Source organism: Vipera ursinii (assembly GCF_947247035.1).
Source record: "Vipera ursinii genome assembly, chromosome: 2".
NCBI lineage: Eukaryota > Metazoa > Chordata > Lepidosauria > Squamata > Viperidae > Vipera > Vipera ursinii.
The window spans coordinates 106,918,606-106,943,122 of record NC_139513.1 but is presented as its reverse complement, the minus strand read 5'-3'; the positions used below and the strand labels follow the sequence as shown (position 1 = coordinate 106,943,122).

The window sequence follows — 24,517 nt, the reverse complement described above, 5'->3', positions numbered from 1 at the left end:
CGGCATATTATGCAGCAATATAAGATTGTTTCCAATTGCATCTAACAAGGCTAATGCACTAAGGCATAAAAACTATCAAGCTTAGAATAATCATTCTGAATTTTTTTTTAAAAAAAATGACAGACCCACATTTGATGCATAAAAATGATTAGTACTTTTTGATCAGGTATTCTGTGCTTCCCATTATCCCGGGGTTCCCAACCAGGGGTGCTCGCACCCCCTGGGGGTATGAGACGATATTCCAGGAGGTGCGAAAACCTGGGTTTTCAAAATTATAGTGAGTATGCATAATTCATTGCCATTATTTTGAACTTTTGTAAGGGGTACGAGAATATATCAGAAGCTTTCTAGGGGTGCGGGGATATAGAGAAGGTTGGGAACCATTGCATTATACAGTAATGTCTGATGCTGAAAGCTTTTAAGCTATTTCAGTGAGGATTGTTTAAATTCAAAGCAGTGGTCATTCCAATAGTGGTTATTCCAACTGGTAGAGCAGGACTGATATGCCTGCTATTCTTTGAGGAACCTTCAGTAGATCAAAAGGTGCCACTTGATGTGTTGATGAAGGTGATGGTGTTGCCTACCTGAATCTGTAACCTTATTAACACCAACTTTATACACAGCAGAATTTGATCAGCAATGTGGGAATAAACGTTCATCTTTAAGATGACATAAACTTTCCTTGCTTTTGTCTATCTGTTGTAACAAATAATTGTGCTTCCAGAGGTCATTTTCTAGGATGTGCTCACACAAGTTGTTAATCCAGACTACACTTTACTGAATTAACCCTCAACCATAAAGTAGCCAACCACATCTTAGCCTAAGGTGTTCTATGTACCCTTTATTATACAATCTTCTGCAAATGCTGGTACAACTTTACACGATCATTTCAGCGTTCAGATAATGTTATCTTCCACTTGCAATCTTGTCTTTCCCTGCCATTTTTAATGTTCAGTGTTATTTTAAAAGGAATATATATATATATATATATATATATATATATATATATATATATATATATATATATATATATATATATAATTGTTGCTTGTCTTTTGATTTGCTAGGTATTGCTAGGAACATTTTTGATTGCAAGGTGGAATCGATTTCTCTGTGCCATTGTAGAGGACATAAAAGAAGAAAGGAAGATGCAAATCAGAGCTATTCTTTTTAGCTGATAGCTGAACTACCATGGAAAAATGGCTTGAGGGCCTGACTCTCCTACCCAGTTAAAACCAGCAGTTTTGTAAAAGGGAGGAGGTTTTTTTTTAATCTTCTCATTGTAACAAGTATTCTTCCTTGTATGACAATTAGCAGTTTGGATGTTGTAATAACTCCTCCCCGGTGATGCTACTCCCTGTTCATAGCTATCACTTTTTCCAATGGAAAAGCACTTTTGACAGGGGCTGAGGCAAGAAAAGCTCTTTTACAAACACACCCATTTGAAAGTCAAGGGAGTGATCTCAACAGAGTATCCTACGAGTTTTTCAGCAAGCGATTCTCCCCCGCAGGGTTTCTCCTTGTCATTGTGGGAAAGTGTTGAGGCAAAAGGAATCAATCTGGAAGGCATCAGGTTGGGGAAGGCAACTTAAGTTCTCAAAGGTGAGGCGGCGGCTGTGTCCAAAATGAATGAATGGCTCTGAAAGAATCTAACATTTTCTTTGCTGTAAGTCCCGTTGTGAGAAACAGAGAAGGTGAGGGAGGTTTGTATGTACTAAGATCTAATTCTGTGTCTCCTTCATTTGCAGGGTCACTGAGCTGCCTTCTGCCTAGCATGACTGTTACATACACAGCTCGGGTGGCCAATGCCCGCTTTGGTGGCTTCTACAAATTGCTGAGCCTCTGGCGTGGGAGCATCTACAAACTGCTGTACAAGGAGTTCCTGGTCTTCTCGGTTTCCTATTTGGGATTAAGCCTTACTTATCGGTAAACCAGGATATTAGTAGGCGTCCTTTTCCTCCTGTTTTCTCAGGACAGCCCAAGAGCTTGGATTTGTCATTAATATTCCACCTGCACATTCGGGGTTTTATGCAATTCCTTTTCTAATTTGAAGAGTTACTATACAATACCATACTAAATTCCCAAGGACATTGTTCATTCAGGAAAGTGTATTTTGGCATGAGGATATATATTGTTAAAATAATTCTTGTAAAAGTTTGCTATTAAATAAGGTGTTGCCCATTTTCAACAACAGTGTAATTAACCTGATTCATGAAATTTCATGTGTCAATTATAGCCTATTTGAGCAAAAGAGATTTCACTTTCTCCTGTTTGGGGCGCTGTGTGAATAGGTCTGTATTTTTCTTCCTAAGTGAACTGTGTTGAGACTGAAACGTGAGTAAGCCAAAGGTAGATAATTAAGAAATGTGTGAAAACTGTCCCTCATGATGTGTTATGGTGGATACATGGTGCCTTCAATTATTCCAATTTTCAAGCCAGGTCCATGGAAGCCAGCCACTGCCAAATAATAATCTTCCTTAATCTGGGTCTTCTTTCTATTTCTAGGTTCGTCTTAAAAGAAGATCAGAAACGGGTCTTCGAAAAGGTGGTCATTTACTGCAACAAGTATGCCAATCTCATTCCTGTCTCCTTTGTTTTGGGTGAGATGCTTGATTTCTCAACCTCCTCGTTTGGCTATTTCCATTCCAACCCTTTATCTACTCCTCATCTGCTTCAAGGATAATGGGCAAAATGCAGTGATTTTTTTTTTACATATGAAATTTTCCCAACTCTCTAGTTTTAGACTCGAATATGAACCTCCGTTGTTCATTTTCCTGTTCTGCCAAGGGAATGGCACAGTAAAGGATACCGGTTATTAAGCAAATTACAGTTATCTCTAAAAGCAAAAAGCAAAACCTTGGGCAAGATATTGGAATTTTCTTAATTCCAAAATCTTGGCCTTTGCTCGGTAGTTAGAGGAAAACACAGGGCATCTACTCAGGGAAATGTACATTAGCAATGAATTTTATTGCAGGATACGGATTCTTATGAAATTATAAGAATGCAGTAGGAATTCTTGGATTCCTAATGAGTAAAAGGAGTAAAAGGAATTACAAATAGAAACTTTAAAAGGAATGGGATCTAAGAGAGTTCAGTAAAAGCTGAGAATGCTAAGTGGGCATGAAATGCTGAACTGACTATTGAAAAGAGAAATCAGCAATGTGGAATACAAATAATGCAGTGGCTAAAAAACTGAATAAAAACACTTCACACATTTTGTTATAACACATTTGTTATAATTTGTTGTTTACATCTTTGGATGGCTGAGTTTTGGCTTTTAGAACCTGTTTTGGGTTTTATAATAAAATAATCCTACCTCCTGTGAGACTTGGAATGTGGAAGTAATATTCTAATGTAATTTGAGAAGAAAGGCAGAATATAGTTTTAATAAATGAATAAATAACTTCCTATCTCTTGGATTCACTCAGGCTTCTATGTAACACTGGTAGTAAACCGCTGGTGGAGCCAGTATACCAGCATGCCTATGCCAGATCGCTTGATGTGTGCCATTTCTGGAAATGTGCATGGTGCAGATGAGAAGGGACGGCTTTATCGACGGACACTCATGCGCTATTGCAGTCTGTCAGCAGTCTTGATCTTGCGCTCAGTCAGCATTGCTGTTTTCAAGCGCTTTCCCACCATGGACCATGTGGTAGAAGCAGGTAAGTGTAACAGCAGAGGCCCATCTTCTTGTTGACCTAAAGCAATTACATGGGAACATTCTGAAAAATGGAGAAAATAAAAGTAAGCTCTGTTTAGGATATCCTTTAATTTGGAAAGTGTTGCCAGTAAATGCTATTGTAATGCACTGTTTTCAGCTTTACTCAGCCTGGTACAATCCAGATATATTGGGCTACATGGCCATTAACCATAATCGGTAGAGCCAATGGAGACAATGATATTATAGACCCATACACCCTCAATATCTTAGGGTATGAAAGTCTGCATGAGAATTGATGTTGTGTCTCCTAAAGAATTCCACCAATTGTGTGAGTGGCATTATATATAAATCTGCTTTTTTGCATCTGTTTCAAGGGTTTATGACTCGTGAGGAACGCAAGAAATTTGAAAATCTCAACTCTTCCTACAATCGATACTGGGTCCCCTGCATATGGTTTACCAACTTAGCTGCACAGGCACGTAAAGAAGGCCGCATACGTGACAACTGTGCTCTCAAATTGCTCATGGAGGTGAGGTTGGGAATCTTAGCATTTGGATTATAAACTTAAATTAAGTTTAATAGTTATTTCCACTTCCCAGAAACTTCAGGTTTCTGAAGTTCTGACATTTGTGAGCGCCTTCTCAGCCATCCATAATGCTTAAAATTCTTCTATAACAGTAGAGACCTGGCATTTTAGAAGGATCGCATCAGTCCCCTTCAAGATGGCCAGCAGCATGGAATTGTTGGAATTGTAGTCCAAAAACATCTAGAGAGCACCAGGCTGTCTGTTTCTGTTCTATAGAACTAGTGTTGCAAAGCAGGGCCAGGAGAAGTTTTCTTTGAGATGCATTGATAACCGTCACTGAGCCATCATCACCAATTCTCATCCTAGCCATCATTTGCTTTGTCTCAGATGAGGAGAGTGACATCCAAAGTAGAATATACATGTTCATCTGGAACAAACAGTAGATCTTGCATCCAGGTTCCAATTAGATTTTAAATGGACCAAAAGGTAGGAATGTTATTTAAGTTCCAAGTCTATATAATCTTAGTACTTGGGAAAAACACAGAGTAGATTATAAAAAGGGAACTATGTGAGAACCTTGAAAACAATGTGGTAATCACCAGAAATTATGGATTTGTCAAGGTTACTCCTGTAAGATATTTATTCTTATTACATCTTTCTACTTGATAGTGGTAGTGCTATACATATATATAATTAATTTAATTAAGCAAAGCATTCAACTAAGGACTCAAAACTAGGTCCTCTCTTGACCCCTCCTTCCAGCCTAACAGGCAGTTCCCAACATCTACAATTTAACTACCACAAGACTGCTGAACAATATCTTAATGCCACTTTCCAGAATTAGATGATGGAGCTACTGAAACACCAATGCTTCCAAGTTAGAAGATATATAGCCAATTTTTTTTCTGAAGTCGCTGAGAAGTCCAGGAGAATCAGCGGATCACATTTCTCTGTCTCATTCCAGAAAAAGTCATAGTCATTTTATGTATTTGAGTAAAGCTACTCATATGCCTGAAGGCATTGTGGAAAGCCATATGTAGTTGTAGAAAGTTCTCATGCCTCACACAAGTAGTGATGATTGCACTCTCCCCCCAGGAACTGAATCAATTTCGTGGCAACTGCAGCATGCTTTACCACTATGACTGGATCAGTGTACCATTGGTATACACTCAGGTAAGCTGTCAGATACTGAGTACACAAATGTTATTTCACTGGTGAATGATTAAGCATATCCTATTGTTGGCATTTCTGGTTTGTGTGAACTTTTCCTCTTGTTTAAGGTATTTTTAAAGGCTTATGACCAGACTTAAAAGAAAATTGGTAATGGGAAGGTTTACCATGTCTTGCATCTAGCAGTTCTGTTTTGTCGCTCTCTAGACTATCACACGTTTGTATCCTAGGCAACCAATTGTTTGTCCAGGTTTCAGAGAGCAGTTGGAAAGAACATTCTTATAAATGTAAGGGATTGCATTTTTAAGAGAAAATCAGTAGACGGGAGAAAAACAATTAAGCTTATCTTCTACTCTCTCTTTGCTAATGCTCTCATTATATATACTGGGACCGGAATGTTGGGAATTCCCAATGTATATGGTCATTGGTTAGGAATTCTGGGAGTTGTAGTCCATATCTAAGAAAACAGCATCAGAGTCTCTGCAGCAATGTATAGAGTAGAAATCAAAGGTTACTATCAGATTAATGAACAATAGAGATGGAATCTCTGTAGAATTCTGTTCCACACAAATAGTTTTTGTACATAGCATTGATGTTTAATTGACTGACAGCCATACCAAATAGTGTTTGTGAATGATTCTGTATCATTCTGAAAGGAAGTGTTAAGTGGCATCCCCAGAACTCGTATCATCAGCTCAGTTCTACTTTACAAATTTGATTTGAAGAATGAGATGGAAAGGATGCTTGTACATTTTGTGAATGACACCAAGCTAAAATGATTGGCCAATTAAGAGTACAAAATCATAAAAATTACCTCAACAGATAGGAGTATGTACAACTGTGATAACTAGGATAGTGAAAACTATACAGTATAATGGATCTAGGACTGGAGAAATGAAAATTGACAGTAGGGCACAAAAGAAGAATTTAGGTATAAGCAGGGCTTTTTTTCTCATAGAACGCTCAGAATGGAGTTCCGGCACCTTTTTTAGATGGAACCTTGTAGGGTAGGCAAGGTGGTTTGTATGACATGTGTGAGTTCCGGCACCTTTTTCTTTTACAAAAAAAGCATTGGGTATAAGAGTACCCCGATGTTTGAACATGAGCAAATAACTTAAGGTAGCAGCTAAAAAACCAATGCGCTGTGCCTAAATAATAGGAAATAACAGTTCCCTTATACCTTGTTGCTGCTTAGATTGCATTTGGAGTTCTGTATTAAGAGCTGATGCTTTAAAGGGGATATGGATAAGCTGGAACATATTCAGAAAGAAGTGACCTGGATGATAAAATATCTAGAAGGGAAGCCCCATGAAGGAGAGTTACTGGAGCCAGGAATAGTCAGCTTCTAAAAGAGAAGCTCAACCGGAGCTTAAGGGAGGAGAACTGGGGGAGTCCCGGTTGGAACAGAGGGATGTACGAATGACCTGCAAGAACCCTTCTAACTCATACATCCTATGCTACTAGTATCATTATTGTTGTATATATTATTATATGTTCACAACAATGTCAAATCACAGCTGCTGGTTCTTTAGCTATGTTGGCTTTCATATGCGTCGAATTGAGGATCTTGTAACGTATTATGTAATATATGTGCGGATCCAAGCAATGGATGGACAGATGGATGGACAGATGGACATTTTGTCAACACACACATTCTCTAAGTGCCGTCCAAGATTTTTTGGTATGGCATCCAGTCTGCAGATAATTTAATTTTAATTTAATTTAATAATATTTATATACCGCCCTTCTCCCTGAGGACTCAGGGCGGTTCACAGGGCAGAATAAAATACTAAATACAAACGTTAAAACAAGATTAAATAATTGCCCATATTAAAACAGTTGGAATCAAATTCTAAAGTACCAAGTTAAAATTAAAACACAAGAATAAAAACCCCACCAATCCCCATCAGGCTAGGCCGGCTTGAACAAACAGAAACGTCTTGAGATCGCGACGAAAGGAGCGAAGATCGGGCGCCATCCGGAGCTCTACCGGTAGCTGATTCCACAGCTCCGGAGCGCCCACAGAGAAGGATCTCCCCCTGGGGACCACCAATCGACATTCTCTGATCGGTGGCACCCTGAGGAGGCCCTCTCTGTGGGAACGCACAGGGCGCAGGGAGCTTGATGCCGGCAGCAGATGTTCCCTAAGGTACTCCGGCCCCATGCCATGAAGGGCTTTAAACACTGTTACCAGTACCTTGAATCTCACCCGGAAGACAACTGGCAACCAATGCAGCTCACGGAGCAGCGGTGTAACGTGGGAGTATCGGGAGACTCCCAACACAACTCTCGCGGCTGCATTCTGTACCAGTTGGAGCTTCCGGGTGGTCCTCAAGGGCAGCCCCATGTAGAGAGCGTTGCAGTAGTCTAGACGAGAGGACACGAGCGCATGAGTGACCGTGCACAAATCATCCCGGCTAAGATAGGGCCGCAACTGGCGCACCAGGCGAACCTGGGCGAAGGCCCCCCTAGTCACAGCTCCTATATGGTCTTCCAGGGTGAGCCGTGAATCTAGAAGGACACCCAAGTTGCGAGCCCTATCTACGGGGGGTAATAGTTCACCCCCCATAGCCAAAGGTGGAACATCCGAATAAACCCGGGATGAAGGTATGCAAAGCCACTCAGTCTTGTCGGGGTTGAGCTGGAGTCTGTTCCTCCCCATCCAGACCCGAACCGCCTCCAGGCACCGGGACATCACGTTGAGGGCATCACTGGGGTGGTTTGGGGTCGAAAGGAAAAGTTGGGTATCATCAGCGTACTGATGATACCCAACTCCAAAGCCACGAATGATCTCACCCAGCGGTTTCATGTAGATGTTGAACAGGAGAGGCGAGAGGACCGACCCCTGAGGAACTCCACAAATGAGAGACCTCGCGGTCGACCTCTGTCCTCCTGCCAACACCGACTGCGAACGTCCCCGGAGATAGGAGGAGAACCACTGTAAAACCGTGCCTCCCACTCCCAATCCCCTGAGACGCCGCAGCAAGATACCATGGTCGATGGTATCGAAAGCCGCCGAGAGGTCTAATAGGACTAGAACAGAGGAATATCCCCTGTCCCGAGCCCTCCAGAGATCATTCACCAGCGCGACCAATGCCGTCTCCGTGCTGTGCCCGGGCCTGAAACCCGATTGGTACGGGTCTAGATAATCCGCTTCATCCAGGACCAGAGGGAGCTGATGCGCCACCACACTCTCAACAACCTTCGCAAGAAAGCGAAGGTTGGAGACAGGACGAAAGTTGTTTAATACAGCTGGGTCCAAGGCAGGCTTCTTGAGGAGAGGCCTCACCACCGCCTCTTTCAAGACAGCAGGGAAGCAACCCTCACTCAGAGAAGCCGATATAACTGCCTGGAACCAGCTGCGTGTCCTCTCCCGGGCTGCATAGACCAGCCAGGAAGGGCACGGGTCCAATAAACATGTGGTGGTGCTCAGCCTCCCCATGATCCTGTCCACTTCCTCCGGAGTCACAGAATCAAACTCCTCCCAGATGATATCGACAAGACCGCCAGTGTCCTGATCGTCAGACTCTGCCCAGTCAGAGTCCAGACCGGTCCGAATCCGAGCGATTTTGTCCGACAGATGTTGGTTAAACTCCTCGGCACGACCCTGCAAGGGATCCTCCCTCACCTCCTGATTTAGGAGGGAGCGAGTCACCCTAAACAGGGCGGCCGGGCGATTATCTGCGGACGCGATAAGGGTGGCGAAGTGGTTAGACCTCGCCTCCCTTATCGCAGCGAGATAAGACCTAATATAGGCTCTTAGTCGCAATCGGTCGGATTCGGATCGGCTGGACCTCCAACCGCTCTCTAGGCCCCGTCTCCGACGCTTCATCTCCCGAAGCTCCGCAGAGAACCATGGAGCTCGACGGGATCTGCACCGGGTCAGGGGCCGCAGGGGTACAACTCGGTCAAGAGCCTCAGTGGCCGTCCTTTCCCAGGCTTCCACTAAGGCATCTGCCGAGCTGTGAGCAAGGGAGGCAGGTGGGGACCCCAGCGCTGCCTGGAACCTCTGGGGATCCATTAAGCGTCTGGGGCGGTACCATTTAATTGGTTCCAAACACCCACGGCGGGGGGTGGCAAAACGGAAGACCAGCCGCAGGAGATGATGATCGGTCCATGACAGGGGCATAATAATTGGAGAGCCCCCACCAACATCATCTAACCACCGTCCAGATAAAAAAACTAGGTCAAGGGTGTGGCCTCCCTCATGAGTCGGTCCCGAAATTACTTGCGTCAGGTCCATGGCCGTCATGGAAGCCATGAACTCCCGAGCCAACTCAGATGACCCTCCCAGCGATGGTAGATTGAAGTCCCCCAAAACTATAAGTTTCGGGAACTCAACCACCAGCCCAGAGAGGACATCGAGCAGCTCAGGCAGGGCTGCTGCTGCGTGACTAGGAGAAAGGTACACCAGCAGCAAGCCCAACTGCGCACCAGGGCCGCATCTCAAAAAGAGAGACTCACACCCGACTATCTGAGGAACAGTGGCCTCCCGCGGACACAAGGTCTCCCTCATAACAACAGCCACACCCCCACCCCTACCCTGAGCCCGAGGCCGGTGCAGCACCCGGAAACCTGGTGGGCAAAGGTCAACCAGAGGAATCCCGCCCTCTGGGCCCAACCAAGTCTCCGTGATGCAAGCCAGGTCCGCCTGCTCACCCTCGACCAGATCACGAACGAGAGGAGCCTTATTAGAGACGGACCTGGCATTCAAATACACCAGCCGGAGCTCAGGGGGCTGCACACCCTCACTCCCGGGACCTTGGGGTAGAGCCAGAGGGTCGGAGTGCCTCACCGCTTGTAAGCAGCGGAGAGGCCTTCCCTGAAATCGATACGGCCCTCTGCTCCTACATCTGCTGCCATTCCCTGATGTCGTGGGAATAGGTAGCCCCACGACCAGCCCTGGAGCCCCGGAGGTGACCGACCCCCGCTCCTCCCCCCTGCGATCTCCATCGGCCCTAGCCAGAACAGCGGTAGTTGGATAGCCCCCCTTATCCAAACAACCAAAAGAACCCTCCCGCCTCCCTAACCCCCTAAAAAATTTTGAAAGAAAAATAATCAGGGGCCTCTTATTAGGTCTACGTCGAAGGCCCCTACCCGTGCCCAGCCAACTCTCAGGGTCCCAATAAATGGGCCCTTCCTCGAGGTTATAATCGGCTGGCAAGGCGGGTCGCACCCAGGAGGGGGGAGCACCCCTGAGGGCGCACAAGTCCGTGGAAGAATATTTAAAGGAAGGCATAAATAGCAGTCCGGATCGCAGGCAGTCCATAGATAATAGTCCATAAGGAGGATCTATTCAGAGAGGGAGTCCCAGGCCTCCGTCCAGCCGCTGCCACTCAGCTGGATAAACCCCCCGGGCAGGCCTGCCACCGTCCTCTCACTACGGCCACAGAGCCAGTTCTCGGGGGGGATGGAAGTCTGGAGCAACCGCACTGGGTATGGCCTGCCCCATAGAGCTCTCACCTCTAGGGGCAGCAGATGTAAATTCGGCCATCCTCTCACAATGGCTAATACCCAGAGTTCTCTGTCCTTTGGGGTATAAGGGGCAATGCGCAATCGATTGTGAAAACAAAAACAAGCCATCATAGTCAATTCTGGTAAAAGCCAAGTCCCCCGTTGTCCCGTCATTCCTAGAGGTTGTAACTGACCACCAGTCCATAGGCCCTCAGTTCCATAATTATTGGGGCCTTCCAGACTGTGGTCAACAAAGATTGGCTCCCCCAGGTCCATTAAATTCCCCGCCGGTCTTCCAAAGTCCTTCAAAATGGCCCAAGTCCACAAGGCTCCGCTGGGCTCCACCGGAATCCACCGGCTAGCCCAGGAACCTTCAGGGCCATCAGAAGCCGTGGGGGTGCCAACCCATCTGGGATATGCAGAACCAACCGGGGGGCTGGCAAACCGGCCATAACGCCATCGCTGAATCATCGAAGCTGCTGCCGCTGGGCCGCTATGGACACCGCCGCCGCCATCACCGTAGCCACCGTAGCCACCGTAGCCACCGGAACGCCACCAAGGTCGGAAACAATCCGGGGAAAGCCACCGCCTCCGCCGATGAAAAACGGGCCAAAAAGGCCCAGGGGGCAGCGGGACAAACGGTTCGGTGAAAGCAGGCCAGACCACAATAGTCGATGGTAAAGTGGCCCGCAAACGGCCCGGGAACAACGCCGTCGCTGCCGCCGCCGCCGCCGCCGCCATTAGGATATCCCAAAGCGTCGTTGATGCAAGCAAAAAGCAGGCAGAAGGCAGAGGCAGACCGGTTAAAAGGAAAACGATAGAAAAGGCGGGCCAAGCAGCTCGCAAACAGCTCCGTCGCCGCCGCCGCCGCCGCCGCAGCACCGCCGCCGCCAGCCGCCGGGAACTCCAAACGCCGCCGAAGAAGCCAAGACCGCCCGACATAGCCGGAAACTCCCGACGACCAGCTGAGCAGCTGAGCAGCTGAACAGATAACAAAACCGGCAGCCCTGCGAAACGCTGGTAAAAAAACCCTAGACAATTGCAAAGTTCATCGCTGCCACCCTTCCCCCAACCCAGGGCATAAAGGAAAAAGCCCTGAGGGGCTCCTAAGACGCCTATCTTCTCGGACCTGCAGAGCTCAACCTCACACGGCCGCCCGCACGTCCGCCATCTTAGAACGATAAGCAGTGGGACCAGCAAAGTCGGTTTCAATTTTAATTTTCACATTTTGATTCTTTCTGATCTTTTCCAATTCTCTACTCTACTGTCCCCTGGTATTGCCACATCAATTACCCACACTTTCTTTTCTTTTTTTCAACCATAGTTATATCTGGTGCGTTATGAGCCAAGACATTGTATTTGGAAATCCCACAATATTTTAACCTGCCCATTTTTACTACTTTTTTCAAGTCTATGTTCCCACCAATTTTTCATTATTGGTACACGGTCATTTTTATAGAAGCTCTGTGAATCATTTTCCTGAATATGTTATGTTGTGTTTATAATCCGTTTGTGTGATCTTGTATGAGCTGAGCATATGATCCACTGTTTCTTCTTTGTACAATCTGCACTTTGAATCATTTGACAATTTTTCAGTTCTGGCCTTGATTTTATTATACCGTAGCTTATTCTTGGGTAACCAAAATCATTACCATTGTTTTAAGCATAATTAGTTTGTTGCTGTTATTTTAAAAATAGACTGCTTTAACCTTAGTCAAGTTTGAATTGTGAATTATTGACACAATGATTACATATGTAAAGTAGTATTGCTTTATTTTATTTTATTTGATGTAACTGCCTAAGGAAGCTTTTGCCTTGAAAGATAGTGTATAAAATCTAAAACCAGCAAGCCACAAAAGCCACAGCTAAAATTGGCCATAGGGCAGAGTTGGTACATTTAGAACATTTTAAAACTCTCACACTTTAAGATGTGAAACAACAGGTGTGTCATGAGTTCTGCGGATAATATATTCTCTGTGTCAGAGTACTTGGCTGCACAATAACTTTATCAGAGCAGATGTTCCCTTATGGCCGACAATTCTTTCTGTGGTATGTTTATCAGGACACTTAATTTTGGTCTGCGTACTGGTTAATTACATCCAGCCAGTGGCGTAGCGTGGGCGGTGCAGGGGGGGCCGGCCGCACCGGGCGCAACATCTGGGGGGGCGCGCTCGCACTCGCAGCTCTCTGCGCCTGCCTGGCTCACTCACTCTCTCTCACTGCAGTGCTGGCTGTGCGAATCCGATCTGAGCCGCCGGGTCGCCGCCCACTGTGGAGGGGGGGGTGCCAGGCGTGCGGTGCGGTTAGGGGGCGCAAATTACTTGCCTCGCCCCGGGTGCTGACAACCCACGCTACGCCACTGCATCCAGCAACCTAACATCTTATCTACAATGCTGTCCTTTACAACCTAGTAATCCAGGATATTTAGTTACTCTAGAATAGCCATACTTTAACTGTTTGTTCGCAATCACTGCCTTAAGAAATGTACTCAGGATGATAAAAAAAAGTAACTAATGGTACTTAAATTAGTGCCTTTCTGCATTAAATTATTGGTGGATAACAAGTGGTGGTGGTGGTGGGGAAACTTTACTGTTCTATTTTTCAATGTTACATGAGATATAGTCCTAATTCCCACTGGTAACTAAATAGGGAATGGTAAATTATCTTAGGGTTTTTAAATGATCACGGAATTAAATGTACAACCTGAAAATTAGAATCGTCATAATTTCTTATATTAACATTGACCTAAAAAGAGACTGAAAATATGTTCTATTCCTCAGCAGTCCTAATTCTCTGAATGACAGATGATTAAGCAAGGATTAAACTGCGCTCCAAATTGCATCCTAAGTAATTATTGTTAATAAAAAACACCCCCTTTCATCTGAGCAAAGAAGCTCTCCGCTTTTTCATTTTCCTTTTCCCTTTGCTCTGATAGGTGGTTACCATTGCTGTATATAGCTTCTTCTTTTCTTGCCTAATTGGAAGGCAGTTCCTCGATCCCGCCCAAGGTTATGAAGGACATGACCTAGACCTGTGGGTTCCTGTTTTCACCCTGCTTCAGTTTTTCTTCTACTTTGGATGGCTCAAGGTAGGACAGGATGGAGCTGGTTAATTTGCAGTGGTTGCTGGAGCATTTTCTTCTTAAAAACTTTCTGAAAAATCCACCATATTTTTATCCAAAAGGCTTTAACATTTTTACATGTCCACCATATGTGATAATACGTTGCCTCTTCATTACCACATCTCCAACACTTAGAGGTGGTTGATTTGGATACATACATGCTAACTTTTTAGGATCTAAATGCCATCTATAAAACATCTTGTAAAAATTCTCTTAGGTTTTGTGTGTTGTGATTCAGGGTCAGCCTGTGGGTTCGGCAGTTGGGTCGGACGACTCAGAGGAGGAGGAGGGGGGTGTTGAAGAGCTTGCTGATGAGGCTCCGCAGAGCCCTCAGCCAGGCCCCTCCCACCTGGTGGAGACCCAGCTGTGTGAGCCTGACAGCGTGGATGAAGATGACCCACAGCTGGCCCTGTTCAAGGACGCCCGACGTAGGAGGCAGTCAATCAGGAGTAAACAGAGGAAGGCAATGGGGCACCTCAGAAGGAGGCAGAGAGAGGCCACGCCCTGAGCTGTATTTAAGGGGAATGTGTGGGAGGGCTGGTTTGCTGAAGGCAACCGCTTAGATAGTTCCTGTTTCATAGCTCCTGTTTCATGGTTGGTGTTTTATGTTAATAAATTTGGCAGGCTTTATTCCAGCCTCTTGCCGTTTGTAAAGGGGTTGTCCCTGCCTTTTCTGCAGGGCCAGTAGCAGGCTGGTACAGAACATTGTGCTTGTGTAAATTTTACATTTCTAACCCAAATCTTTTCCCAAGTATCCATCATTATGGGCTCTTGAATATTCTGAGCCCATTTTATGTTGCTGGAGCATTTTCTACATCGCTTTCCTCAAGCAGATCTTGCCCAGATGTGTCGAACAAGAGTTCTTGTCTATGGAGATTCTCAATCATCCAGGTCACGGTTGTTCCAAAGGGGCTTTTTCCAAAAGGCAACTGGACTTCCTTAGGTTTGTTTTTCTTTGAAAACTTTTCGCTTCTTATCCAAGAAGCTTCTTCAATTCTTGGATGAGAAGCGAAATGTTTCCAAAGCAAAAAAAAATATCAAGGAAGTCCAGTTGCCTTTTGGAAAAAGCACCTTTGGGACAACAAGAGTCCTCATTATCTCCAACCACTGTGGCTGCCAACCAGTCCTTTCACTATTGAGAACCAATATGATTAATGGTTATCTTAGGAGGGAATGACTGGAATCCCTTACCTTGGAAGGCTGCTGTAGAATATTGCTCTGGGATGATAGGCCAGTGAATACGATTTGGGGCAGAGGAAAAACAGCTAAGAGATAAGAACAGAACAATAGGAGAGTTGGAAGGGACCTTGGAGGTCATCTAGTCCAACCCCCTACTCAAGCAGTAAACCCTATACCAGACATGTCAAACACAAGGGCCAGGGGACCAGATCCGGCCCGCAAAGTGGTTTCATGTGGCCTGCGAAGCCATCCTGGAAACAGTGAGGGAACAGCCCCCACTGCCTTGGCCCTGGCCCAGAGACCCTCCTTCTGCCAGAGACTCTCAGATCTGTCCCACTCCTGCCCAGGCCGCCATAGGCAACCTTGATGCGAACGATGTAGAGCTGGCCATGCCCACCCAGTAAGCCATACGCACTCTAGCCATGCCCACCCAGTAGGCCACGCCCACCCAGGCCACACCCACCCGGCCCCCTGAGGGCAACCGCAATGCTGATGCGGCCCTCAATGAAATTGAGTTTGACACCCCTGCCCTATACCATTTCAGACAAATGACTGTCCAATCTCTTTTTAAAAACTTCCAGTGTTGGAGCATTCACAACTTCTGGAGGCAGGTTGTTTGGCTGATTAACTGTTCGGACTGTTAGGAAATTTCTTCTTAGTTCTAGGTTTAGCTTCTTCCCTCCATCTATTTGTATAATTGGCAGAAGATTGGGAGGCTCTGTGCAAGGTTAGAAACAGAGACTGTGAGGGGAGCAATCTTTGTCTCACTATGGATCTTTGCAGGTGGCTGAGCAACTCATCAACCCTTTTGGAGAGGATGACGACGACTTTGAAACCAATTTACTGATCGACAGGAACTTCCAGGTAACCCCCAACCTCTCCTCTTCTGCTAAGAATTGACAAAGCAATGTTCAGTGGAGCTGAATTTTTCAATGGTCCAATAGTTGTAAACCCACCCCGTCCTACAGTTGAGACTCTTATCCCTCCCTACCCCAGTGCATACATATCCTACCTAGACACATATTGACAAACAGACAGGCAAACGCCAGTACTGTCTGCCTGCAAAAGGGATTCTTCATGTTTGGTTTTCTTCTGAAGGTCTCCATGATGGCTGTGGATGAGATGTATGGGGATTTGCCTCTCCTGGAGAAGGATAGATATTGGGATGCCTCAAACCCACGTGCCCCCTATACAGCAGCTACAGTTTTTCTGTTGCAACAGCCGTCATTCCAAGGCTCCACTTTTGATGTGAGGTAAGGATTTTTTTCTTTATGCAGAGCAAAAATTAGTAATAATAATAATAAATGATTAACTGGTAAAGAAGCAAGAGCGGAGCACAAGGGGACGAACCTTTTGGGTTTTCCCTATTTGGGATAGATCAACAATCTTTTCCCAGTGTGCGTGAAGCTCCCCATTGCTGAGACTGTAATTGTACAAACACCGTGACTATGCATTTCCCACTTGAGGGAAACCCTGCTACTTTCTAGTAACGGAAGTATCTATGGTTAGTGCAGAATGATTGAACAAGTTCCTTCAACCGCTTCTCCTCGCTTTCCAGATTGGCCAAGGAGGATATGCAGTTCCAGCCTCTGGAGGAGATTGCCGAGAGCCTTGAAGAGAGCCGCCATGTGCCTGCCCACCTCTTGAACCGACTGCTCTCTACTGCTCCTACCCCAGGAGGTTTTGGACGCCGTCTCTCTCTGCTGAAGCGCAAGAGCAGCTGTGTTTCAGAACCATCAACTATCTACAGCTGCCTTTGTCAGGACACGCAGGCCCTTGACTGCACATGTACCCCACCTGCCAGTCAGCAGATGCGCAGTAACAGCATTCCCTTCTTCCCTGAAAGGGTGGGAGACTCCGACCATGATAACAGCAGCCCAGGAAAGGAAGCAGAAAGTGTTCTTCCTGATTCGCACATTGTTGAGCTGGGTGAACTTTCTCAGAGTGCGTCAGGCCAGGAGAATGTTACAGCTGCCCCCCATGATCCAGAGCCCCTTGTGGATACATCAGTTAATACAAATGTCTTGTCCTGGCCTCTCCTAGAACATGACTCTTCAGACACTTCCTTCTTTCGCAACCCAAAGGAGGTGCCCAGCAAGGGGGTCAGCTATCCCCCATGGCTGCAGAGCCCCATTGAAGAGGAAAGTACGGCATGACCCAGTTATTGGGTATCCACAGCTGAGATGGAGTTACTGCCGGGGACATCTTGTTATGGTGATCTTATTGGAAGAAGGCCCTGAAAGGAAGGACCAGCAGAAGTGAATCTACTTTTGTAAAGAAACACCTTTGTGGCAGGGGCTTGGGGGAATTTTAAGACAAAGGTTGTTGAGACACTCTTAATTTCAATACTTTGTTTCCACCAAAGAAAATGCTAGTTTTAAACCTTGCTTTTAACTTAATAGACTACATAGGAACATAGAGTACATATGAATATCATACTGCTTTGCAGTGTTGGTGAAATGTTTCTCATTCTTTTTTTCTCCTCATGATAAAACTGAGAAGGAAAAAGCCAAGATGTAGATGAATTCTGTGGCACCTTTTTTCTTTCACAACCCTGTATAGTCAACTGATTTAAAGTTTACGTTTTTATGTTTTATTAAATGTTTGTTTATAAAACATTGAGACTTTTAAATGCTTTAAATCTTACCGTAATTCCTTACACCTTTAACAAAGTAGTGGGTAACTTCATTCTGACAAACGTTTGTCATTTTAAAATGTTATTCTGGCCTCTGGAAAGAACGGGAAGAATGGCAGAGATGTATTGTTTGTATTGTTCATGCCAGAGACACTTTCATTAAATAACCTGCATACTTAGGTCTCTACCACCCTTTAGAAGATTTACATTAAGACTGACTGAAGGAGGCAGGGAAAACTAGACTTTAAAGGGACTGATTGTAAACCTCTAGTATTCCTAGGGCAATACAATTGTCAATAGATGCATTATTCAAATGTCTAAGACACAGGTCGGCAACCTGCGGCTCCCAGCCGCCCGGTGCGCGTGCACCTCTTCCAACGGGCAGTGGTGCGCGCGCACCTCTCCAAATGGAGAGTGGCACCGCCCGTTTGGAGAGGTGCACGCGCACCTCCCCGAATGGGCGGAGGTGCGCGCGCACCTCCCCAAACCTTTGGAGAGGTGCACGCGTACCTCCGCGCGAATGGGCAGCGGTGCCGCTCTTTCAGGAAGCTGCCGCGGCCCGTCTGTGAAGCTGCCGAAAGCGGCAGCTTAGCAGACGGGCCGCGGCAGCTTCCTCAAAGAGCGGCGCCCCTGCCCATTCCAAGAGGTGCGCGCGCACCTCTCCGAACGACCGGAGGTGCGTGCGTACCTCCGCGCGAATGGGCAGCGGTGCCGCTCTTTCAGGAAGCTGCCGCGGCCCGTCTGTGAAGCTGCCGAAAGCGGCAGCTTAGCAGACAGGCTGCGGCAGCTTCCTCAAAGAGCGGCGCCCCTGCCCATTCCGAGAGGTGCGCGCGCACCTCTCCGAACGACCGGAGGTGCGCGCGTACCTCCGCGCGAATGGGCAGCGGTGCCGCTCTTTCAGGAAGCTGCCGCGGCCCGTCTGGCAGCTTAGCAGACAGGCCGCGGCAGCTTCCTCAAAGAGCGGCGCCGCTGCCCCTTCGCACGGAGGTACACGCGCACCTCCGGTCGTTCGGAGAGGTGCGCGCGCACCTCTCGGAATGGGCAGGGGCGCCGCTCTTTGAGGAAGCTGCCACGGCCCGTCTGCAAAGCTGCCGAAAGCGGCAGCTTTGCAGACGGGCCGTCGCCGTCGGGCAACCGGGAACCGGTTCCATCTCATTTTTAAAAAAATGGCAGCCGCGTGCGTCCGCGCATGCGCAAAAAACCTTTTTGCGCATGCGCGTGCATGGACACACGCACGCGGCTCCCTCTTTTTTTAATTTGTGATGGAACCGGTTCCCAGTGGCTCTTTTTCTTTTTTAGGTTGCCGACCCCTGGTCTAAGAATACTCATCAGGCTCAGGTGCTTTTCCTATTTTCACAGGTTTGGCATTTTCTTGAAAGAGATAAATGTTTAATTAAATATACAGTTTGTTCATGCCTAAGCTCTAGAATAGCAAATAAAATAAAAAATGATTTTAAGAACCCTTCCAATTTTAAAACTATACCCTCCTATTGGAGTACATTATTTATATTCAAATGAGCAATAGCAGCGGTCCTCAACTTTTCCAGCTCTGCAGACCAGTTGTGGCAGTGTCCTGCTGGGGATGGTTTCACGTGTGTGCCCACCACTTACACAACCTGGTTCCCAACAGGTCACGGACCAATATCACTGTGTGGACCAGGAGTTGGGGGCTCCTGAGCTATAGCATATGAACCCTGAGCCTGAACACTTTTAATAATAGGGCATTGTGGTGATTAATTTCATTTAAGAAGAGCTATGCAACTAGGGATAGCCTAATTTAGCACAAAGCTGACCTATTAGATGATGAAATTGGAAGGAAAAAAAGGACTTGATTTGTACTGGTGCAAACAGCAGCAAGAACACACTGATTATTGTGGTCAAAGAAGTAAAGGGATATATAATTCAGTAACCTTGCTGAAACCGACCAGGAAAGCATACTAGAACCTTGTGTATGGGACTCTAAGTTCCATTATAGAAAGGAAGGAAATGCAAGTACTATATTAATCTTATGCCATGTATGATACTGCTAAGCAAAACATTTCAATTCTAAAATATCACTGGGAATATTTCAATGACAATGTTGAGTTGTGAAAATGCCAGGTTGGTGCTCTTTCAGTTTGGGCAGAACAGCTGTTCTAGGCTTGGGGCAGGGTGTGTTTCAAATTCAAAACGTTTGGTGCGTCACAAACATTAGTCTATTATAATATTTATAATCAAACTTGATATAAAAGATGAAGATTGTTAAAGCTAGTTGCACTGTTCATTTCAAAGCTAGATAATTTGGCAAAATATTGTAGTTTGTACATAGCCCAGAAAACTTGAAAAATCAAGACTCTATAAATATTAAAGTTTATTAAAGAGAGCTTACTTCTCAGATTACGCTAAAGGGATGCAACAAACTGAATTTCTTATTTAAAATAAATTGTTTAAAAGAAACAAAGCTGGGAGTCCAGTTATTATAGGATGAAAAAGACTTTGGAGACTTCCAGAAGGTCAACATACTCTGCTTGTTTTAATCTTTCATATATCCTCTAAGCCGTCTAGAGTTGTCAGAGTGCTGCAATGATCTAGAGCAGGGCTTTTCAACCAGTGGTACAGGTACCACCTGTGGTACATTGGCACCTGGCAGGTGGTACATGACCATCCTAGAAAAGTGGTAGCGGGGGAGGGGAATGAGCTGAACCAGTGGCAGCACTGCACAAGCCTGAGCGAAAGATGGCTGGAGCTGCAGGGCTGTCAGGGCTCAGTGAAAGCGCCAGGACCAGCGCCAGGCTCCAGCTGGAGCTCGGTGCTGATCCCAGCACGTCTGCTAAGCCCAGAAGAAGCGCCGATCAGCTGGAATGTTGCAGCATCCCCAGGGTCTTGTGATTTACATTCAGACGCTTGGAAACTGATTCATATTTATGACGTTCACAGTGTCCCAGGGTCATGTGAAGTAACCAAAATCTGCTGCAACCACCCAGCAGAGGGGGTGGGGAATAAAAACCAAACACCCCCCACCCCACCCCTGCTGCCAATTCTCAACAGAAACAATGGAAACCTCGGACAGGACGAAGAGCACCGCCGGGCGGGCAGGCAGGTGTCTTGCTCAGCTGTGGCTTGGGGGGCACTTTTTTCAGTGCCACTGTAACTTCGAACAATCACTAAGCAAACTGTTGTAAGTCGAGGACTATCTGTACTTCATCTTTTTTTTTTTTAGTCATCAAGTTCTTGACACCTTGCAGGGGGACTGGTGGTACTCAGATGTTGCCATATCCTAAAAGTGGTACAATGGGTGAAAAGGTTGAAAAGCCCTGATCTAGAGACGGTACAGACAGAATTCTTCAGGACACTGTTTCCCTTAAAGCAGACAAATGTTTTTATTCAAATCCTATCTGAAAGGCAAGAAGAATTCTCATTTTCCTTATTACGTCAATAATTTACTATATTGAAACAAAACAAAATTTCAGAAACACCTGTCTCTCAAAATATTCAGTACTCTTATCACAGAGGTCCCCAACCCCTGGGCCATGGCCCGCCACTGGGACTTGAGCCGTTCAGAACCAGGCCGCAGAAGTGGCAGGCATCCCCACTTGTGCGAGCAACGAGAGTGCATGCCCATCCTCGTGCAAATGGAGCTATGTGCTCGCATGCTTGCCCACCACTCACACAAAACCATCCCCTTCCCCCTGCCGAAGCTGCAAAGCCAAAAAGATTGGACAACTCTGCTCTATCAAATATTTGTCAAACATTTTGCAGTAGGCAATACTACTGTTATGGTTTTATTGTAATTCTCCCTATCAAGAGAGTTAGCATTCTCTTAACTAAGAGTTAATATCAACAGCAAGGTTTTTCCGACACTGGATGCCTTGGAAAGCCACACTGCTGCCAAAAATAGTTCATGAAATTCTTTAAGAGATATTTCTTGTTGCTTCTCAATTGAAAATAACATGCTCAGAACAAAAAATTACTAGTAGTGACTATGTGGCAATAATAATGGTTGTGTGAATGGCAATAAAAACAAAAAAGGGTCCTATCTTGGAGTTTATCTGATGATAATATATGACCTTAGATCCTAAACTTCAGATTCCCCTCCCCCAAAGACCAGACCAAAGGAATATATACCATTTGTTTATTTTACATAGAAAGACAAAGGTTTAATTTTAAAATAATTCCTAAGGCATGGTATAGGAAGTTAGCCTTTGGGACATTAGCACTACTAGAGGAATAAGATGGCAAAGTACATTTTAGAGCCTTTATTTGTAATGAAAAGATCCTACAGGCATATTCTGTCACCCTCCCCTAACATTGCATGCCAGGTTTCTGTCCAATAGAAAAATAAAGAGGCAGAGACCTGCCCAGATGAACAAATTGCTTTACAAAATGTATAATTTACAGCAGTAAAACTATATTTACTAAAAAATAAAAAAACACCAAAGAACAGATTTTAAAAGGAAACAGCTTCTTACAACTTCCAGGATAGAAGGGTGATCCAAAATTAGACAAGGCATACTAACAGAGTAAAACAGAGTACCTTTTTTTGTTGTTAAGTAAAAGCACCAGACTCTAAATATTGCTGTGAAAACAGTATAGTTACAGGAATACACTCAAATGGTTCATGGGCAGGACTGCAAGCTTCCCCTTTTCTTTAAGTCTGTATCTAGGTAGTGTTTATAGAGATTCAACTTGTGTTTTTTTCTGCACTAATCCCTTCTTGGAAGGTAACCATTAAGCAAAGCTATGTCTCATGAGCTTTAGGTGCTGCCACAATGGAAGGAGAAGGTGTCGGAGCTGCTACTAGTTGTCACAGGACTTGATCCCTAATCAAAAGTCCACACTCAGAGCTATTACCTCACCCTTGAACATTCAATTCTCAAGAGAGCCAATCTACCAGAAATTTAAAATATCCTTCCTGTAGCATGAAATAAACTTTTTAATTTTTAAACATAGCACTCTTAAGGCTATACAAATGTCACACATCATGTAAAATGTGAGAGGAGGGTTGACCAAGTAGTGGTGAAGAGCACCTCTCTAGGGGACTCGTTTTACAACAGCTCCTAGCAGTGTGTAGTAAAAGGAAAGTCAGGTCAGAGTTTATATTTGCTGGAGAAAAGTCAATCCATGGCTGCCCCGGGCCATATTCACCTAGTTTTAGAGGCAAAAGCTCAGGGGAGAAGGACTCTTGAACAGCAGAAAATTATTTTCAGCAATATGGACGGAGGCTGGAATCCCCAAACAGACACCACTGCACAGAGTAAGAGCTCAGATTCAACCCTGCTTTGGGATAAATTCAAAGCACACATGCACTAAACAGTTTTTCCAATCACAATCTGTAAAGGCGACTCATCTGTATCAAAGCAACAAGGGCTGAGTTCGGCTCAGGTGACCCCGACGATTATTGGTAGCCAATCTTTGCTGGGCCAAGAACGATTGGACTGTTGGAGGATTAGACGATCGCTTTTCTGTAGCTCGTTGGTGCAGTGTTAGGCCCTGTAACAGGGGAAAGGAATTGACTTGCGTTGTCAGACACCGGGATAACAATTCTCTAATATTCTTTTGAACTGAAGAAAATGTAATTATGTCAAACAGCCCAGGTATTTAATAATATTCAGCGATGCTGAAAGCTAGACCTGAATCAGCATGTAACAATTGTCTAAGACCCTTAAACTGCAGAGGGGCCAATAAAATACTAAGTGCTCAATTGGCACAGTTAAATCTAGGTTAAATGCTAGGAAAAGCAAATTTATTTTTCACACAAGCTCAAATCCCCACAATGGAGAATCGCAGAAACTCCCATTGATTTTAAGATTCTTCTCTCAGAATTGCTTGTTGCTTGCAAACTAGCACTGCCATCTTTTTGCTCCCTCTTTTTTTTGCTATTCAGCACAGAATTTAGATTATTAGAAATGTCAAGAGGTGAGGAAAACTCTTGATCTTACTAAATGTATTGTTCTCTTTCAAGTTAATAATGATGTGCATGCCCCCACAGCATGAAAAGATTCTCTCCTTTTATATTTTTATCAAGAGCAAACTCTGATTGGCCAGAAGACAATTAAAAATTCTGGGATAGTAAACTGGGTATTGATGACCTGCCTCTGCGTATGGAAATGTGAGCCTGCATCTATATCCAGGATAAACTGCTTCTGTGCGGTGACAGTTCTGTGGCTACTAGATATCATTCAGGTTCTCAAACCCAGGTCAAACTCACCATGTTGTACCAGGCGGTGATGATGAGTTTTTCTTCTTGCTCCTGCTGAGATTTAGTCTTCTCAAAATCAGACTAATACAATGAGAAAATGAGAATACAATCCCTTCAATACCAAAGAATGTCAGAGCAGCTGGGAACATTACAGGTAAGATTAAAAAAATAAACCCTTCAAATGTTATGAAATACTTTCCCAAACAGTGTGCCCTAAACAGATGGATACTCTCTGGAGCAACCAAGGATGATGGGATGAAGGGCACCTACATGCCTCTCCTCCTTCAGCATCTGTAGAGGGATTCAATTCCATTAGATCAGACATGTCAAACACAAGGCCCGGGGGCTGGAGCCGGCCCACAAAGTGGTTTCATGCGGCCTGTGAAGCCATCCTGGAAACAGTGAGGGAACAGCCCCCACTGCCTTGGCCTTGGTCCAGAGACCCTCCTTCTGCCAGAGACCCTCAGATCTGTCCCACTCCTGCCCAGGCCCCCATAGGCAACCTTGATGCGAACGATGTAGAGCTGGCCACGCCCACCCAGCAGGCCATACACACTCTAGCCACGCCCACCCAGTAGGCCACGCCCACCCTG

At 45.3% G+C, this 24,517-nt stretch overlaps 2 protein-coding genes and 1 long non-coding RNA gene across 5 annotated transcripts in view; 1 reads left to right on the top strand and 2 right to left on the bottom strand.

Annotated features, from left to right (window-relative positions):
* Window positions 1-1,774: 1,774 nt before the first annotated feature.
* Window positions 1,775-17,721, top strand: BEST2 (bestrophin 2; the record flags this gene model as incomplete). Its single annotated transcript, XM_083351575.1, has 9 exons — window positions 1,775-1,926; window positions 2,506-2,600; window positions 3,429-3,662; window positions 4,036-4,190; window positions 5,283-5,360; window positions 13,747-13,899; window positions 15,895-15,975; window positions 16,210-16,364; window positions 16,670-17,721. The coding sequence occupies 9 exons, from the start codon at window positions 1,775-1,777 to the stop codon at window positions 17,265-17,267; spliced, it is 1,701 nt and encodes a 566-aa protein (XP_083207701.1). The 3' UTR covers window positions 17,268-17,721.
* LOC310633710 lies at window positions 3,519-15,504 on the bottom strand. 2 transcript variants are annotated; one of them, XR_014491080.1, is made up of 3 exons: window positions 15,124-15,504; window positions 13,755-13,963; window positions 3,519-3,722 (listed from the first exon to the last, which is right to left on the bottom strand). It is a non-coding gene; the product is annotated as an uncharacterized lncRNA (long non-coding RNA). The 2 variants fall into 2 exon arrangements; XR_014491081.1 differs by having other exon boundaries at window positions 13,755-13,959.
* Window positions 17,722-21,080: 3,359 nt separating the features above from the next.
* HOOK2 (hook microtubule tethering protein 2) overlaps window positions 21,081-24,517 on the bottom strand; it is a 35,412-nt gene continuing 31,975 nt past the window's right edge. For both annotated transcript variants that reach the window (XM_083351317.1, XM_083351318.1), the window contains exons 21-22: window positions 23,934-24,005; window positions 21,081-23,215 (exon numbers count right to left, since the gene is read on the bottom strand). In XM_083351317.1, coding sequence (XP_083207443.1) covers window positions 23,078-23,215; window positions 23,934-24,005 — 210 coding nt within the window. In that variant the 3' untranslated portion in view covers window positions 21,081-23,077. The remainder of the gene's footprint in view (window positions 23,216-23,933; window positions 24,006-24,517) is intronic.